Below are 19,530 nucleotides of genomic sequence, written 5' to 3'. Positions count from 1 at the left end.
CGTAATCCTATGACAAAATGTAATGTAATAAGAGCTATAAAATCAAAGTAATAAATATCTTAAACTATTTTTCATTCACAAATTTATACTATTATATGAACACCCTCTATATTTGGTGGATTGTAGTTCAATAGCAGTATATCGATAATTTTATCTGTTCACTGTTGGAATCATTTGTTTTCAAAACTCTCTACACGTGCATTAATATTCATCAAAGTTTATTTATTTTATTAAATTATGGGTCGAAAGATACAAAATAAGAAAAAAGTTCAACAACTTGAGATTGTGCCTATGGATGAAAATCTTCCACTACCAGCACAGCGATCTTCGGAGCACGTCGTACCTAAAAGAGTAAGAAAACTGAATAGACCATGATGATTATTATCTGAACATAAAATATTATTTTGTAGGAAAAATGGATAAATAAGCAGCGTGTTCTAGTTTTTGCTGCTAGAGGTATTAATCATCGTGATCGTCATCTGCTGCGAGATATAAAAAGTCTAATGCCACATCATCGTCCGGAATCAAAAATGGAACGTTCGAAAACGCTATCTGTAATAAATGAAATGTGTGAAATGAAGCACTGCAACAAAACAATACTATTCGAAGGACGCCGAAAACGTGACTTATATATGTGGGTGGCTAATGCGGCTAAAGGACCCTCGGCTAAATTCCTTGTTGAGAATATCCATACAATGGCAGAACTGAAAATGACGGGTAACTGTTTACGCGGATCTAGGCCATTATTATCATTCGATACTAAATTTGAGGAAGTCCCACATTTGAAGTTATTGAAAGAGTTGTTTACACAAACATTCGGCGTACCTAACCATCATCCAAAGAGTCAACCTTTTATAGACCATGTCTACACGTTTACATATCTGGATAATCGCATATGGTTCAGAAACTTTCAAATTCTCTCAGAAGATGGTGGCTTAGCCGAGATCGGACCTAGATTTGTTATGAACCCCGTTAAAATATTTGAAGGTTCATTTACTGGCAATGCTATATGGGAAAATCCAAACTATATAAGTCCATCTCGTCAACGTCAAATGTTAAAGAAGGCTGCAAAGGAAAGATACGTGAATCGTGTAGAGCAGAAAGTGCATCAAGAAATTAATAGACCGAAGGAGGCATATGAAGGTTTAGAGTATGAGGAGTTGTTTGCAAATGAGGATGCTATAACCACAGCAAAATTATTAGCGGGTGAGTTATTATATAAATAAATAATACAGATTTCTTCTTCGATTCTTCGTTCAATATTTTTTTTGTACTAATTTACGTTATTTTTTAACAGAGAAAGCCAAGAAAAAGGTAGTTGTGGATCCAAGTAAAGATAAGTCATCCAAGTCAGCATTGACCAAGAAAATCAAGGAGAAACAACTAAAAGCTGCAGTTGAAATAATAGCGAAAAAGAAAGCAAAAGCTTCGAATAAGAAAGATTTAAATGAATTGTAATAAAAAATTTATTTGATCTTTGTTTTTTATAATTGGTTATTTAGATATGGTATATCTAAATAAAATGGAACATTATTAAAAAAATATTGTATCTTGTACGTACAATATTAACTTTATAAAATATGCATCGTAATTTATCTTAGTGAATGAAAAATATTACATTTATGGTGAATATTTTTTTCAAGAGAATACACGGTAATAAATATCTTATAATATAAATATGCGTTGTTATTTGCCGAATCGCTTAATTGAGTTTATTTTGCAAAGTTGAGGTATGTTTTCACTCAATTTTACTTTACTGCAATAAAGGCCTGTGCGTGATTTAGTCCTGTCGAATGGCTACTTTCCGACGCAACGAATGTTGATTATAATCATACTACAAATTATCTACTGTGTAATACCGTCAACAACATCTGTGCTCGGCATTCTGGTCATGCTGAATGGTTCCTTATTGATAGGCATCATTTCCACTACTTGAATTGGTGGTTCTTCGCCAGGTTGCAACGGTTCTTCGCCAACTAATTTGGCCAAATTACTTTGTGCCCAACGACCGCCACGCCCATTGATTGTTTTATCTTCACAAACACATAAAAATAGTGTGTCAACTACCATCTGCAAATAACATAATGAATTACTGCAAAATTTGGATAAAATTATTCACTTGCCTCAAAAAGTGTCAATATTATGTGTGCTATGAAAAATGAGAAAATTATTATAAAGATTACTGGAGCCATATAGAAATTTAGTCCAGGACGATCCTTCAGCACGAATATGCCAATGAGGCCACTAAGAGCTGCAACAAGAACTTTGCCCAGAAAGAGTATGAAGTCACCAATACTGTTGATAGTTGCCACTTGTAGGGCATTGGTTGCCATTGCATTCCATGCCTAAAAAAAACCACTCACATTAATTAACATTTACAGTTACACTCCGAAATGTAAACTTACTATGCCTGCTGCTGGGCAAAAATTTATAGATTCGATAGCAACAACTGTATAAGCGTTATGATTCAAGAAGCGTATGAATTTTTCGAGCAGCCAAAAACCACAAATGCAGCATTTGAGGCAGCAAGAGGCGCATTCGGAGCCTTTGTCTTCAGCCTTTTTAAATCTGCATACATAAAATGTGGTAGTAGACAATTTATTTAATATTCACTATTATATTTTATTAACTTTTTTTATTTTCAACAATTTTTTGAGCAGACCAACATTAAATTAATAATCGAATAAAATTAATTATAAATTCATAAAAAATAAGTTGGCGATAATAAGTACAACACACACATTAATACTTACTTGGCATAAAGATATGTTAGAATAAGTCGTGGTATTTTGAAAATCGTTATCACAAACGAACCCTTGGCCACGGTGCCTAAATGGTATTTAAGCAGCTTTCCGATAGCGTATGTAGTTGGAGTGGAAGTGGGCTTTTGGAAATACCAGAAAGCAACAGCCGCCGCAAGTGAAAATTGCTGACAAGCAAATATGAATTCAGTCGTCCAAATAAGACCAATCACATAAATCCAAAACATGCTTTTTATTGCCTTTGCGTCAGTGTATTCTACGCGTAAAATTGCTGTAAAGATAAATACAGTTATATTGGAAAAATAATTTAGCAAAAATTTTAAGAGCAAAAAAACAATAACAATAGTAATAGCTTAATAAAATCAATTCTAGAAAACCGGACAACTTACATTTTTAGCACAAATGACAAGGGAAGGCACGATTTAAATAAGGGAAAATATCAACCACATTAGAACGGAAACACAAAACATAGCTACGGTTCAATTAAACATGACAACCAATATAAAAATGAGCTAATACATATTTTCACATAATTATGATGCTTTTGTTTGTTAACACAAGGAAATATATTTTGTCATCACATTTGCATATATAAAACTTACTCTTAAAACTGGCATCTGTGGTGTTCTTCGGTGGAGTAATGTCGGTGGGAAATGGTTGTTGATGGGCTGCGGTGTTGTCAAATGGCGCGATTGGACTCTGTCCAGGTGCGCTTGCAGTTGCAATGCAAACTACCACCAATACCCAGAATACCAAAAACAAGGCTAACGCCGCAAACGCCAATAACGGAGCTATTAGTAAGCCCGGTAAGTTCATCATACATATGCCAGCCTCTTCAAAGAGCGCCGATAAACCAGATAGCTTATTTTTAAGGAAGTAAATAATAACAACGAGAACTATCTGAAAGTACAGTTATATACAAAAAGGAATGTATTATGAAATGAGTTTTTAATTATTAACTACACGGTAAATGCATTTCACTCACCAAAGCGATGGTGGCTAATATAGCGAGAATGTAAACGGCTTCTTCATTTCTTATAAATTCTTCCAACATTGAAAATTGAGCGTTTGCGTGTGACTTATTTCGTATGCTATAATATGCATACCACAGCGCAGCCGTCAAAGCCAAACTGGCCACAATAACCAGCACACAGATAAGCCATGAAATAATGCGCGACATCCAGTGCATTAGTGTAACCAATGCAATTGAGATTACTACAAACAAATACATTGGATAATTCCATATATCATATATTCAAACTTGCTTAAATACTTACATAAGGAAATACCACATATTATAGCAACAATGTGCCAAGTGGAATATATATCTGCCAAAAATTGTTGAGCGACATCCCATGAGTTAAGCAAATTGTATAATTCCTTAGCGTTGTTACCTTTCGGCATACAACGATGTAAAACCGGCGATCTAAGAAAATGAACAAAACGTACTTTTTTAAGTCAATCAATTTCACGTTCATCTATTCACATTTTACTTACTCCTCATAAATTGGAAGTTTTGGGCAAGGACCCAAAAAATTGAAATATTCGTCAATATTTTTTATATTTGTATTAAGAATTGTATCCATATTGAAGTCATAGCGGCAAAGTTTTGTATTTGTGTCCATGTAGTATCTGTAAAGTTCCTTTACGTCAGAGATATTTCTTGAAGGGCATTCTTTTACACAAATTTTAATAGATTGACGCGGATTTTTAAAATCAAAATAAAACAGTTGTGGTTTATCTATTGTGTTCATGCCGGAAAGTGGAAAATTCGTAAATTTTTCATTGCGCTTTACGCCACAAGTATTTCCGAATGAGTCATAACCGTTAATCACACGTAGTGGATTGCCATAAACGAAGGAAAATATCGCTATAACAATCTGAAAATGTAATAATAAAAAGTTGTATTCAATTAGCAGCAATATATTATATTTACGATTGCATTGTGGAATGTACGTATATACACATTGAGCTATAATTGGTTAATCATGCGTGTAGTAGAATTGCAATTTCTCATAATAAAGATTTGAGGAGAAGAAATAGTTATTTGTATTATCGTGATCCAACGACATGCGTATACATACATATACATATGTATAGCACAAATATTTCTATGTACATATATATGTATATTATGATGCGTTATCTTGTCTCCACAAACTAAAGATATAAGTGCATACCAACATTCAATCTTACAAATTTTGAAACCACGGCAACATAAACATATAAGAAAGTAAACCGCCTTTTAATCCCGAGTGTAGAAATGAAATATGAGCTCAAATTTACTTATGACATATAAATGAAGAGTATGCGAATATCTTATTTACAGTACATACATATCTAAATAATAATTATACATTTTGCTAGTTGCTTTAAAACTGTTAAGCGGCAAAAAAGAACAAAAACAATAAATAAAAAGTCTAAAACAGTGACGCCATCATCTTCGCTCATAGGTAATATATTTGCTTGTAGGTATGTGTTTAAAAAATTCAGTTGGCTAAAACTCAACTGACTCTCAACACTTTTCCTTTTATGACCGGTGCGTCTAAATTAATAGGAGTTAAATTTTATTCAATTACTCACCAGAAATAACCAAAATAGTATAAATGTAGCAAGCCAGAACGTATCTGTACATGTTCGGTATTTAGGACGATTCATTTGGGGCTCATCTCCATCCTTACTTTCGGCACAGCCCATTTTAATAGCTTACTTCCAATGTCGCCACAACAATGTTATATTCACTTCTATTTAGCGCAATTTCAAACGATAATTCACCAGAAACTCTAAGCTATCGAACATATCCAATATTGAATTAAATGAATTAAATAAACATATACTTTATAATGGTTGTCTGTTACGCAGCTTTCCTCACTACAGTGTTTTTAGGCTCTTCTCTTGCATCAAACAATTTCTTTGAGTCTATTTAACGCGCTACTAACGTATTATTAAACACCTTAAACATGGTTGCATTTATTTGCCCCAAAATAGTAAATTTTAGGCTGGTACTCTTACGCGCAGGTTAACTAAATTATAATATTAAGTATTATGTTATGCCATTTCAACAATTATTTTCATTTAAACTAATCAAAATTATTTTTTATATTTGCTTATATTGAATTAAAGAGGAAATGAAGAAGTTGTTTTTGGTAGTAAGCACATGTGTGTAAGAGGAGTGCTAAGAAGTCCACACGACAACACTGTTTTGTGGAACACAAATAGGAGTAGGAAGGAAATTGTTGAGTCTTGTTTACAACTGGCTTGAGTTGTGATAATTTGTGGAATTATATTTGTAAATAAAAGAAGGTTTTTTAATAAACAGCTTATAATGTCTATGCGACCAGATGATCATCGCCGAAAATGGGATAAGACAGAATACCAACGATTGGCACAGGAAAGGTTACAAAACCAGGCGGCTAAGGCAAATCCAAAGGATGAAGGTTATATTTTTTATATATATAAATTTAATGACATGTAGATATGTAAACACACAAATTCCTACAAAATAATTGCATTACTTGATACAAATTGGGAATAAAAATGTTTTAAACTTATAGAGCCCATACAACGCGAGAACCTAAAGCGGCGGGACTACAAAGTCGATCTTGATAGTAAACTCGGCAAAAGCGTTGTTATAAACAAGAACACTCCTACCTCACAATCTGGTGGCTACTATTGCAATGTATGCGATTGTGTCGTTAAAGACTCAATTAATTTTCTTGATCATATCAATGGAAAAAAGCATCAACGTAATTTGGGCATGTCCATGAAAGTGGAGCGCAGTACCGTTGATCAAGTAAAAGAACGATTTCAGGCGAATAAAAAAAAGATGGAAGAAAAACAAAAAGATTATGAGCTGGAACGGCGTCTACGTGAAGCTAAAGAGGAGGAAGAACGTTACAAGGAACATCGAAAAGAAAAACGGAAAGAACGTAAAAGGAAAGCCAGTGATACAGATCTACTGGGTGGCGGTTTGTCTGATGATATGGCAGCTATTATGGGTTTTTCTGGCTTTGGAGGATCCAAAAAGAATTCTTAGAAAAAAATCAAGAAGTTCGTAAATTTTTGGTTTTGTTTCTGTAATAATATTTGTTATTGCATTAAACATTGTAACATAAAAGCTAGTAAAAATATATAAACTTGAACAGGAGAAACGTGTGGGAAGCTTCTACTGCCACCATCTGACATCGGATTATTCACGTGTGGCAACGTAGATGACACCGGGCACTTGGACTATGATAGTAATTCAAAGATATAATTGAAATAGAAAACATATATTAATATTTATAAAACTATTTTATAAGTATTAAAAACAAAACTACCATAACTTACCAATAGCGCTTTGTTTATAACTTCGGCCGCAAAACTTCGAAGCAAACGCGCTGGCTTAAGACCGCAAAGCATTGCCGCTCTGACATAATCACAATTAATAATTTCGGTGAATTGTCTACAAAATGTTAACAAATAATTTCGGACTAAAAATAATGTTCTAGGATTTCGTAAATAAAATTTTCAAAAACGATTTAAATTCTCAAAATTATGCAGAAAGAGTAATAGGTATGCAACAAATTCGGACACTCATATGTATATAGGAAGAACGTATCGACTAGGTGAAGTGTATATTTAACGTTTGCATATAAAACTTACCGTAGAGAATAAAATATTGTAAAACATTATTTTAAATATATTTCAAACCTAGAATTTAAGAAAAATTAAATATTGAAAAACCTAATAACTTCTAAAAGATTTTGCACCAAAAAATATTTCTTATAATTTTATATGTATGTATATGACGACGAAACTTAACTTCATAGTCTAAAAAAATATTGCTTTTTAGCAAAATAATAAAAACAGTCACAAAATAAAAAACTAGTCGTCATCTTTATACAAAGCAATCAAGTCATAATTATAGTTAAAAAGTTTCACCTATCCCTAAGTATATTCCCTGATTCATAAAAGTTAGACTTTGCGTAGGCGATAGTGTTGGTATTAACCATATACACACATTAAATATGGTAATATGTTTAAACTATCATCTAAGAGTCTTCCAGTGTATTAGAGTGTACCTATGTGTGTAAAACAATTGCTATATCAACTGATAATTTCATTAATTGCATCATCACCTGCAAACATACGTTTTACTGCGTTTCTCAAACCAATCAGCAGGGCCCTCGCAATCAATTAGATCGTCGCGAAGTTCCGTTATGCAGCTGCGATACTTTTCTAAATCTGCATATCAAATAGAATATTTGTGTAGAGTTTTTATTTAATGTAATTTCATAATTTCATAGATGGAGACCATGTTGGTTTACCAACGTTTCGACTTGGTTTCAGCTGGGCCACACATTTGTCCATAGAAGAATATTAAAGCCCGATATAAACGCATATACAAATTCGTTGTTGGTAGTGGCACACAATCTGTTAGAGTTTCGTTTATGTGTTGCATCACACTGGATGTTTTAGTGCAAGCCTTAGGCAACGAGTCCGAGGTCAATAAAAGTAATATACGTTCGGGACTTGTCACACGAATGCAAGCCAGATGCAACATAACTTGCATCTCATCACACGCATCGGGTTGATCACATTCATCGTCCTGGATGTTGAGCAAAAATATAAGTCACAGAAAGGGCTTGCAGTGTAGTTGTAAAATACCTCTGCAACGTTTGAAAAACTATTTATAAAGTCTTCTATAACACGATTACTCCAAAAGCAGCTGGCTAATGAAACTGCCGATAGTAGAACTAACCACTTGTATATGTTTCTAGTATTCATATTAAGCTTGCAAAGGAAACAGATTACAAAAAAAAAAAACAAAATACAGATGCAAATAGAATATCGCTTTAACTGTTTTGAACCAATTTTTTTTTTGTTTTTGTCATTTAATTCGGTTTAATTTTTTTACATTATTTATTTTATATATAGTATATGTATACACTGACATTTTTATTAAAATTTCATTATGACAGCGCCCCAAAAAAACATTTTTGTTATTCATAGAAATTATATTGATAAAGTAAAAACTAAATGCCTTCACACTTATGGTATACAAAACCAAAACATATCTATAGACTAGCAATGGTCAACGAATATTTAGTACTTTTCGGCTTTGTGTACAATTAAGCATTTTGCTCAACCTCAGTCATGGCTACCACACATGCTTAAAGTGAATTAAGTAAAAACAAAACCGTTTTCAATGGGAATGTCCCAAGGAATGTCAAAGAGGTCTTTGGGTAATGGGGTGCAATGTGTAGATTTGTAGTCACGGAAATGTTTCCTCAGCTGCAACAAAAATAGCAAGAATTGGTATTAATTAAAAAGCAATAAATTTTTCGAGTACTCACTAAGAAATCAGCCATTTGGTCGCGAGTGTCCTCTGTATAATCCTCACCGATTAGCATTGGAAAAGATTTACCCTGATCGGAAGCATACGTTATGAGCCGTGACATGCAGAGATCATCGTTGTTTACTAAAAATTTTCAATGATGGCATATTATTGTTACAGAAATTCCTTTCGCGAACACAAACAGTAATCATAAATTTTATTATTTATAAGTACAATACATTACATGAAAAGCTCTTCGGATCCACAGGGCGTGATATGAGTTTCTTTATCCGTGTTAACTGACTAGTTTTAAAAATTAGCGGATAACGATACTTTAGTAGCGTTAGAACTAAGTAGTTGCCACGATTTGTCTCAATTCGATTATCTCTATATTATTTGAAATAGTAATTAATGAATATTAAACTGCAAATAAATGCTATCAACTAAAAATTACATACTCTGAAATAATTTCATCCTCAGTGCGGCGTATAAGAGATATTGGTCCATTATAATTTTGTATAGATTCCACATTATTTAAGTTGCAATATTCACGTATACCAAGTCTGACTATACCCGATAGGCTCTCAGGCATACGCGATTGAGCAAGGTACAATATATCATCGAATGTTGCGTCCAAAATCTACATAAATGTCAGCATGAACTTCACATAGTAATTGTATTATAGAATAATTCATACCACTCCTTTCACATCGGGATATAGATTTGATGCCCACAATGCGCTCACACCACCAATACTCCAACCGTACAAAATGATGTCTTCAACAGCAAAGCCAAGACGGTGAATTGCTAATTGGACAACAGCATCAATAGCGTTTTTGTCCTGCTCAGGATACGGTGCACCAGTGCTACCGGCAAAACCAGGATGATTCCATCCTAATACAGAATATTTTAGCGAGAGCGGTGTACTCATTATACCGATTTCATAGTACGCGGCATTTCCTTTTAAAAATTAAGTAAATTAGTATTATAACAAAGAGTTTTAAATTTTTATATGAAAATTATGAAAGTAGGAACAAACCTTCGGAGCAAATTACAAGGGTATTGCCATTTGTGCTACCGTTTTGACGGTTGTCCACAAAAATGCTATCGATCTCATTGAAATCTACGGTTTTCACTTTGTACCTCACGGCATTGTGGTCCTCAACCAATTTTGCTCGTCCTTCTATCAAAAAACTATCTGCAAATAGGGACAATAATTGTTTATGAAGTCTCCTTTTTTTTATAAAATATTACTTACTCAAATAGTTTTGCAATATTTTAATGTATCCTGGATAAATCATTCGTATGCCAAAAGTGTGAATGGCAAAATAAGCTGCAATTTTGCAAGGTAAATTGGCAAATCTTAATTGTCGGCTGTCGCGGCTACTGGCAGATATCAATTGTCTTTTCTTGTCATCTCTGAAATGAATATTACAATTATTTTGCTTCTACTCGTATGTTTCAATAACACTGCTCTTACCCTTGCACACTACGTGCATCGAAGTTTACCATCCATGAACGGAAATCAAAATCGAACTTTCGAAGTGCACGCTTTGTTTCTTCATCGGAGGAAGATAGCTTGGACATTTCAATTGCCTTAATCATTTTTACATATGATTTGGACTGTGTGCGACCAAAACCACGGATACATAGTGTTATAACAACAATAATACCAATACTGGTAGAGAACTTGGCGAACGACGAAATTGAGTCTGCCACCAAATAGCCTCTTTTATACAAGAAAGTCACTATAAACGGCGAAGTGTAATAACTGATATTCCACATTAACGAAAGCTGTAATTGACAAGTCATTATACTATATAAATGTAAATACATACATAACCTCTAGTTAATATTGGGTAAAATATGTATGCCTGAAGAAATTACCATACATGAAAGGCTGAGAAAACTTACCGTGGATATTATTTGATCACCAAGGCGCTCCAAGCCACCGGGCTCGTAAAGTTTCTAAAATCAGATTATGTTTACGTTTTAGAAAACTATAGATAATTTCTCTATGTATAGATATACCTTATCCAAGCCATACTCCTGATACAATTTCGGGCCAAAAACGTAATTCAAAAAACCCATTGCTACAAAAATACAAGGTCAGAGTTCACTTTTCAACACCACGGTTTGATTGCACAATTAGCAAGGCAAAATGATTTCAGTGAACTCAAAATAACAAAATCGGAAAAATTGTATTCCCTAATTTGTTTGCGCAAATGACATACCAAAAATTTTGTAACAAATCCAGCTGGTAGATTCAGTGTTGTCAATATTCCAAAATAATGTTTGTTATAGTTTAACAAATATTTGAGGGTAAAGATAAATTAATATATTCATTACAAGAGTACGTGTATTTTTGACATATGTATGCGATGTGCTCCATAGCTTACGCATGTTTAAGCAACATGGTGCTCTTCCCTTTCATCGTCAGCCTCTCTCTCACATAGTACCAGTTGCCATCAAAAAACTTTCCGCATCTGAACTTGGTCTAACTCATATTTATATTATAATTAAAATAGTCCGGCAACAATAAGTGAATTTTTTGACAGGTAGTAAAATGACATTTCAGCGTGCCTCGTATTAATTTTTGTCGCGTCTTGTGAAAATAATTTCAATTATTTGCTGTGATTATATTGTAAAAAAAAAATATTAGCTAGGACGTGATAATAATAAAGTGCACATAACTAATGAGAACAGTGAAACACAATAAAGCAACACCTTTATATTGATGTTCTCTTGAATATTGAGTGCAGTGAATATTTATATATATATTTTTTTTTAGTTAAGTACCGACAAAAGGAAACCAAATCATTCGTTTGGAAAGTTAATGATGCCTACTACATAACATACATAGTATAATTTTTTTCAGTTCACAAAAATAAATATATATTAAGCGAATAAAGTAATAAAGAAAAGTGCCAATTCTAAAGTTGTGCACATTATTTTAAATACAATATGGCACCGGCGCCCCAGCCCTTGGAGGGAAAATTTCAAGGTCCGATGGCTGGTTATCTACCCTCCGGTCAGGAGGGCGGTCCACGTATGAACACAATTTCACTTGCAGTACTAATTGATTTTATTATACAAAGAACTTATCATGACCTCACGGTACTTGCTGAATTGTAAGTAAATTTTATGACGGGTTAAATCTTCATTTATGGCGTCTTCCTATTCATATCTTTCATATACGAGTATATATCTTTAGTATCTAATTATATAAACATTTGCAGGCTTCCGCGGAAAACGGACATGGAGCGAAAAATCGAAATTTACAATTTCTCCGCACGTACGCGCCAGCTATTTATACGCCTTATTTCTTTGGTCAAATGGGCGAATTCGGTTTCGAAAGTGGATAAATCTGCCGTAAGTAAAATAATAACATTTCATTTCAATTTCTTTATTTATAGTATTTCGTATTGACAGAATATCATGAGCTTCCTGGACAAACAAAATATGCTTTTTATAGAAACAGCAGATATGTTGGCACGCATGTCTCGTGAGACACTAATACGTGCTCGTCTGCCAAATTTCCATATCCCTGCGGCTGTTGAGGTACTTACTACAGGTACATATAATCGCCTACCCACATGTATTCGCGAACGCATTGTGCCACCAGATCCGATAACTCCAGCAGAAAAGAAACAAACGCTTTTGAGACTTAATCAAGTGATACAACATCGGTTAGTTACCGGCAAGTTGTTACCGCAAATGAGAGAATTTAAGGTAAATAGTAATTTTGAAGGATTTAAATATGCATTTATATGTTGAAATTATTTGAATTAGATCAAAAATGGACGTGTGACCTTTGAAGTAAAGCACGAATTTAATGTTTCGCTAACAGTCATGGGTGATGGCAACAATGTACCATGGCGACTTTTGGATATAGACATACTTGTTGAAGATAAAGAAACTGGCGGTATAACGAAGTTTTATAATTTAATATTTTACATATCTTATATAATTATTTATTAGATGGCAAAGCTTTGGTGCACCAGTTACAAGTAAATTATATTCATCAACTTATTCAAGCACGCTTGGTAGAAAATCCAAATGCACTTAGCGAGGTTTACAATTGTCTGCACTATTTTTGTCAATCGCTGCAATTAGAAGTACTTTATACACAAACTCTACGGCTGAGTTATGAACGTTTGGATGACAACATTAATGTAGAGGAGTACGTACCTGGTGTAAAAATAACGGTATCGTATTGGCGAGAACTTACCAGTAAGGATTCAAAATCTGAGTTGGGCTATCGTTTAACCGTACAATCGGATCCAAATGAAGTCGGCAGACCACTTGCTGTTGTACATGTACCCTCATTAGGTGCAAAGGAGTCGGCAGAGGTGGCTGATCGTGCAGTACGTTCCGATCATCTCTCCATGGAGCGTTTAATTGTGTATACGGTGTATATACGTTCCGTTTCACGGCTCAATGATCTAAAATTGGAGTTTCAATCATTTTTGAAAGATGTCGACTGTGAGTGTAATTTCCAAAAATTTTGAAATATCTATAAAATAAACATATATTTATAATAATATCATATTTCGATAGTCAATTTACAAGGAACGCCAGCTATATTGACCGTGCCCGTGCTGACACCATGCTTGCGTGCTGAACAAGTGCATATAACTATTGACACACATACTGGTATGCTAAGATGTCACGTGCCAAAACATTTAGACTGCCCAATCATGCCCGAAATGCAAGCTTGCTTGAATGGCGATCGAAGTAAATTACAGCAAATCATGTCTGAGTTGAGGTAAAAACTTACATTCACTTCGTCTAAATGTTTTCATTTCGTATAAATAATATATAACATTGCTCTTCGATTATGCAGATTTTGGATAACTCATCGTCGTTGCGAAAAAACTTTACAACATTTACCGGCAGCTACCACGGAAACATTACCGTTTCTTACGCCGCCCGATAATCCGCTCATGCAACCAGGCCGACATAAAATTTATGTTAAACTGCATCGGCATCCTAATGTTATAATTGCAAGTGACCCTGTCGTTATACCTAAAAACTTCAAAATTACACTTTATTTTCGTGTGTTTATAGGTAGTTCAACTAAAGGAGAAATCCAATACGCCAAACGAAATGGAATACACTTTTCATTTGGGCTTTGTTGCATATCAGACCACTGAGGGCGACGTTACCACTGAGGAAGCGCAAAATTCACGTTTGGTTTCCAGTTCTAATCCGCCGCCACATCCACCCACTGTTAGCGCAGAGGTGCCTAAGGTTTATACAAAATTATTGCGTTTAATAGAATTCGACACCTTCGTGGCCACACATGGACCTGGAACAGATGTCGATGGTAATTACTAATTACATTTTTGAAGTTCATATATTCACTGTATATGGTATTTATTGGCTTGGTGCATTTCCAACTTCCATGCATAGAATTGCCACCACATAAGCGTAAAGCAAACAGCGAAATCGGCCCGCCTGCCAAACAGCAAAAGACCATTTATCCAGCTTACTTTATACCCGAACTGGCGCATGTCATTGCAATGTGTGATGAAAAGATACCGTTCTTGAATTTAGCGCAGGAGTTATCGCGTCGCGAAATACCGCATAGCGGCCTGCAAGTAGAGGCGAATGCAGCGTCGCTGGTGCTGAAAATTCTCGCGCTACCCATGCCTGGTCAGCAGCCACAAGATCAAAAGGTATTTTTGAGCACAATATTTTATAATCGAAATGTGTACTCATATTTTTTATTTTTTTATTTTTTTTTGCAACAGAATCCCACCAGCTCGTCATTGCCAGTTCTGGAGAAACCTATCATGAATGATCTATTGAAGCGTTTGCTCTCGATATCGATACGTTCGCAAATGAACAAATCGAATCAAATGCGCAATTGGGGTGTGGAGTTCGTCTTTTACAGCACACCCCTACAGAGCACGCATCAAAAGGAGCAAGGCAATCGCCGTACCGTTTATTTGACATACGAACAGGCTAATCATGATTTCGTGAAAACCGTTGACGATTTATTGCGCGACTGGTCGAAGATTGTTTATCTCTACACATTGGTTTTTAATTTCGCCGAGCATGTGAAAAACAGTGAGTACTTATAGTGTCTGTCCTTTTGTATATACGCGACGTAGTCACTCAGTTTTTGAGATATTGATCTGAAATTTTGTACTCCATCCCTTAGAAGCTGTTTATTTTTCGAAATCGCCGTTATCGGAATACTATAGCATACAGCTTTCATACAAACCGACCGATCAAAATCGAGTCCTTGTAAGAAAAACTTTTTCATTTGACACGATATCTTCACGAAATTCTGCGTAGGTTATTGTACCACGCAACGCTACAATCTCTCAGCAAATTGTTCAGATCGGACCACTACAGCATATAGTTGCCATACAAATTGACTTATCAAAATCGAGTCCTTGTATGAAAAATCTCTTTATTTGACACGATATCTTCACGTAATTAGACATACCATAGATTACTGTTCAAGTCTTTGTATAGACAGCTTTTAAATCCGGGTCCGTTTCGGTTACGTAGACCCGACTGATTTTTATTCGGCCAAGAACTGTCAACTCGGCAGAATTCTGCGGCTACAACAATAACAACCGAACAAAATCAAGTTAAAGATTGGTATACGCTTTTATTGTACAAGAAATACACCTGGGAGGATATTATAGCTTCGGTGCTGTTAAAGTTAACGTTTTTTCTGGTATTTAATACAATTTTATTTTCTTATGCTTCTAGAGCGTCTGAACCTTGCGGATATGGTTAGTGTAAAATCGTATAATTACATGAATGTTTTGCTGGGCTATGGACCGAAGAAGGAAGTTACTTGCAACATTTCTTGGTGCGCACAAACGAATGGTTTTCGTTTGATATACGTTGGTGGCATATCTGCTGTGAATGCACATTCTATGATGCGCGACCAGTTAGCCTCGCACTTGAATCGTCAACATAATCTTACGCAAATCGTGCAAATATTGCATGAAACATATACACCGTTAAGTTCGATTTCTAAGCTGCCCATCATACCACTGTTAGGCATACCAGTATGTATTTTTCGTACAATTTTATATTAATAATACAAATTTATATTGTATATACTTCGCTTCATATTGACAGCGGCCGCAAGTACCTATCTTGTCGTTTTGCATACTACCGCAATCGCCGTGTCTCATACGTTTGACATATCAAGCCATTTACTGCCTGGAGATACGCATGCGCAACGGTCGCTTAGTATCGATTCGAGATGGCGCATACTCACGCTTCGATCGCAATTTGATAGATGAGTTCACACCAATACAAGGATTGAAAGTGAGTGCATTAACGGTATATTGTATGATATATTACTTGAAAACGCGTATTTAAAATTTTTTAGGGTTTCCTCTTGAAACATGTCGATGAAAACGCCGTTTACCGTGGTCGTTCACAAAGCGAAGATGATAATCCACCCTCTCCTTTAGGTATGGAGGACAACTACTGCGGTCCTGGCAGTGTGTCTGGCGCTGGCGCCGGTGGTTCATCACCTTTTACAAGTGGTGGCATGCGTGGTCCACAGTCGCCACGCGACAGCGGTTTACGTTTTCCCGCACCACATACTCCACCATCCAGCTCAAATCCACACACGCCAGCTAGTCCACATCCATCCGCTAACGCCGGTGGTGGGAACAATCCAAATCATCCGAATTTCAATTTAACTTCACCACCCGCACATCACATGCCACATCCTTCACCCGGCGGTCTTATGCCATCATCACCATTAAATCCACAACCAAGTCCACATATGGCACATAGCCCCGGCCCGAATACGTTGTATATGCAAGGACATCAGGATTCACCGTTTACCGCTATGTCACCGGCTAACACTAATTGGCCCGGTTCACCAAGCATGCCGCGGCCATCACCACGTCCGGGCCAGAGTCCGGAGCATAAACCAAGCGGCAGTTCTGGCGGCAACACAGGCACCTCTTCGGCTATGTCACGTGTGCCCTCGAATCGTTCCTGGGCCGGTGCGGTGCCGACGGTGCTCACGCACGAAGCATTGGAAACACTCTGTCGGCCCAGTCCGCATCCTAACAAAGATATCACTGGTTCTGAAATTAGTCCATTGGAACGCTTTTTGGGTTGTGTATTCATGCGTCGCATGCTGCAGCGCCATATACAAGGTGATGAATCGATTACGCCACTCAATTCCAATGAGCCCGGCATGGTACTCTTCAAGGTGGATGGCCTCCAATTCCAGGTGATGCTAAATCAAATGCACATGGAATCGTTACATTTGAAGGCGCAGCATTTGCCGACACCACCCACGCCGGATGGCAAGCAACCATTCCAGTTGAGCGCCGATGATTTGCTAGTGCTGGAGCAGTTCTTTGATTTGCGTGTGGTGGCGCCACCATATCGTCCGAATGCTATGACTGCCTTCTGTCGCGTATTGAGCTGTCCGGGCCAAGTGCTCAAAGACTTCGTGCAAATTATGCGACTCGACCTCAAACCGGAGGTAATGGGCGATCAGCTTAAGTGGGCGTTACAATTTTGCATGCGCGTGCCACCGTCGGCGGCCATAATCCCAATCGGTACGCCGGGCATCTATATCTGCAAGTTAAAGATACTCTTCTTTGTAAGTATTGTGGTTTTTGCTTCAAATTATTGTCGTAATTGCAAAATCGATTTGTTTGCCTTCCAGTTGCAAATCACACGCATACCATACAAGGGTAAAGAGTGGAAAGACAGCCCTTCATTGTTGTTGCCAATGGTTTACGATCTAACTTCGAATATTACACAATTGGTTGAGCGGCGAGAGCAGGTGCAGTCACCGGCAATGAATGCTGCCAGCGCATTGTTACGGCGCTTCACCGAATTCAGCGTTCAGCATGGACAATGCTCGCTGTTTCCGGCGGTTTTGGATTTGCTAACCAATCTGCAACTGCCAAATGATGTGCCGCCACCAAATCAAGTGAGTGCTTAGTTGCAAGTTGTGACATATTCAATCTTATGCTAATCTCTGTGTATCTTTCTGCACTAGAATATTGGACCACCGGTGGGTCAAGTGGTGGGTTCCAGTCCAAATCCGATGATGCACTCGCCGATGCAGCAAATGGGTCAGATGGGTCCATCGCCAGTCGGTCCTGGTTACCCGCAAATGGCGCAAAATCAAGGTCCGCAGTGATGAAGGCGCAAACGCCGCACGGTAAACAAGAATAACAACTGTGCTGGCAGTGCTGGCGGCAACTAAAAAGCAAAGTTCACACACAACGCGCGTTATTTACTATACAAACAGATGGGACATAAATTAACCGGCCTTTAACTCGGAAACTTTAGAACATTAATGGTTTTTGTTTTATATTTTGGACATATTTTGAGGCATGAATGTGTTGCAAATCGGCGGACAATGACAATTTATACCAAGCACATGTTACAAAGATTAAGATACATGTACACACACACATATATATATATATATAAATGTTTGGAAATTAGTTACATTAATGATTTGACGAAAAAATGATATTTATTAAGATTGCTGAATATATTATATTATAATTACCGCAAATAACTGCAGTTTTTTTCTTCATACACACAAATAAAGTGCTAAATAAAAATGATATTGTAATATAAACAAACCAAAATAACTGTGTTTTAAAATGTTTCAATACTTTGTTGAGAAAAAAAATCTCAATTAGATGACTTCTTGTTAAATTTGAGGTTAGATAAGAATAGTTTTGTGAACGTTAAAAATTTCGGATACTACCAATTTACATGACCCATATATTATACTTGTAGATTAAGAGAACGCAACTTATTGTCAGCGTAAAGAAAACCAAACAAGAACAACCGTTAACTTCGGCAGCACCGAAACTAAAATACACTTCACAGGTGCATTTCTTATACCAACTACCATATATATATAACTAAATCTAAAAACGTAATCGGCTAACGGTTTGCATCCAACGGAAAAAATATTCCTGTTGTCTAAATAAAAAAAAAACGATCTTTTCTTTTGAAGTGAATCTTAGTTGACGTATATACAGTGCGTTCAAAAAATGACGTTTTACCTTTGCGCGAGCAATTCGCGGCAAACTGTTGTCACGTCGTGCCGTGAAAAAAGAAAAAAAAGTACTCAGTATAAGAAATGTTTTGAAGCAACCTTTCTAACGCAGCATCCTAAAGGTCCCACATAGACTATATTAAAAAACTGCAAAATATTTAAATAAGAGTTGTAAAAGAGTTTGTAAAGAGTTAGTCTGACCATTATAGAGAAACATATTTGAGTAAACTATTATATATATTGTTCAAACTCTTGAGACGTGTTTGGCTAGGAAAAGACAAACATTTATTAAAATGAGTTGCTGTACGTTTATGAATGCTTTTCAGCAAAAAAATAACCCCACTTTGGAAAACGAAAGCGTTGTGTTTTGAACGCACTGTATAGACGGACGCGCATAGCTAAATCGACTTAGT

The 19,530-nt window shown here is 36.1% G+C and overlaps 5 protein-coding genes across 7 annotated transcripts; 2 read left to right on the top strand and 3 right to left on the bottom strand.

The window, feature by feature from the left end:
• Positions 1-152: 152 nt before the first annotated feature.
• Positions 153-7,281, top strand: LOC106623948 (ribosome biogenesis protein BRX1 homolog). The gene is made up of 5 exons (XM_014243585.3): positions 153-351; positions 411-1,206; positions 1,298-1,456; positions 6,026-6,199; positions 6,317-7,281. Exons 1-5 carry the CDS (start codon positions 238-240, stop codon positions 6,796-6,798), a joined length of 1,725 nt encoding a protein of 574 aa, XP_014099060.3. The 5' UTR covers positions 153-237; the 3' UTR covers positions 6,799-7,281.
• Positions 1,449-5,659, bottom strand: Ctl1 (choline transporter-like protein 1). The gene is made up of 10 exons (XM_036364403.2): positions 5,600-5,659; positions 5,346-5,550; positions 4,260-4,642; positions 4,040-4,188; positions 3,748-3,977; positions 3,365-3,662; positions 2,754-3,033; positions 2,406-2,568; positions 2,124-2,345; positions 1,449-2,070 (listed from the first exon to the last, which is right to left on the bottom strand). The coding sequence occupies exons 2-10, from the start codon at positions 5,457-5,459 to the stop codon at positions 1,846-1,848; spliced, it is 2,064 nt and encodes a 687-aa protein (XP_036220296.2). The 5' UTR covers positions 5,460-5,550; positions 5,600-5,659; the 3' UTR covers positions 1,449-1,845.
• Positions 6,818-8,531, bottom strand: LOC106623949 (uncharacterized). 2 transcript variants are annotated; one of them, XM_070111794.1, is made up of 5 exons: positions 8,412-8,531; positions 8,076-8,352; positions 7,883-7,988; positions 7,092-7,206; positions 6,818-6,992 (listed from the first exon to the last, which is right to left on the bottom strand). In XM_070111794.1, the coding sequence occupies exons 1-5, from the start codon at positions 8,529-8,531 to the stop codon at positions 6,852-6,854; spliced, it is 759 nt and encodes a 252-aa protein (XP_069967895.1). In that variant the 3' UTR covers positions 6,818-6,851. The 2 variants fall into 2 exon arrangements, with proteins under 2 accessions (XP_069967895.1, XP_069967896.1); XM_070111795.1 differs by having other exon boundaries at positions 7,895-7,988.
• A 67-nt stretch (positions 8,532-8,598) lies between these two features.
• Positions 8,599-11,347, bottom strand: LOC106623939 (phosphatidylserine lipase ABHD16A). The gene is made up of 10 exons (XM_014243576.3): positions 11,113-11,347; positions 10,996-11,049; positions 10,562-10,875; positions 10,340-10,500; positions 10,121-10,279; positions 9,779-10,041; positions 9,540-9,721; positions 9,326-9,468; positions 9,101-9,225; positions 8,599-9,038 (listed from the first exon to the last, which is right to left on the bottom strand). The coding sequence occupies exons 1-10, from the start codon at positions 11,170-11,172 to the stop codon at positions 8,928-8,930; spliced, it is 1,572 nt and encodes a 523-aa protein (XP_014099051.3). The 5' UTR covers positions 11,173-11,347; the 3' UTR covers positions 8,599-8,927.
• Positions 11,348-11,641: 294 nt separating this feature from the next.
• Positions 11,642-18,688, top strand: MED14 (mediator complex subunit 14). 2 transcript variants are annotated; one of them, XM_036364255.2, is made up of 16 exons: positions 11,642-11,725; positions 11,873-12,212; positions 12,321-12,453; positions 12,514-12,813; positions 12,874-13,006; positions 13,063-13,566; positions 13,642-13,849; positions 13,928-14,087; positions 14,152-14,410; positions 14,497-14,762; positions 14,838-15,156; positions 15,814-16,118; positions 16,192-16,383; positions 16,448-17,689; positions 17,756-18,025; positions 18,095-18,688. In XM_036364255.2, exons 2-16 carry the CDS (start codon positions 12,046-12,048, stop codon positions 18,236-18,238), a joined length of 4,602 nt encoding a protein of 1,533 aa, XP_036220148.1. In that variant the 5' UTR covers positions 11,642-11,725; positions 11,873-12,045; the 3' UTR covers positions 18,239-18,688. The 2 variants fall into 2 exon arrangements, with proteins under 2 accessions (XP_036220148.1, XP_069967894.1); XM_070111793.1 differs by having other exon boundaries at positions 11,661-12,212.
• Positions 18,689-19,530: the final 842 nt, after the last annotated feature.

Source organism: Bactrocera oleae, chromosome 6, assembly GCF_042242935.1.
Source record: "Bactrocera oleae isolate idBacOlea1 chromosome 6, idBacOlea1, whole genome shotgun sequence".
Taxonomy (NCBI): domain Eukaryota; kingdom Metazoa; phylum Arthropoda; class Insecta; order Diptera; family Tephritidae; genus Bactrocera; species Bactrocera oleae.
Note: the sequence above shows the minus strand (reverse complement) of the source record. Positions and strands in the feature narration are given on the sequence as shown.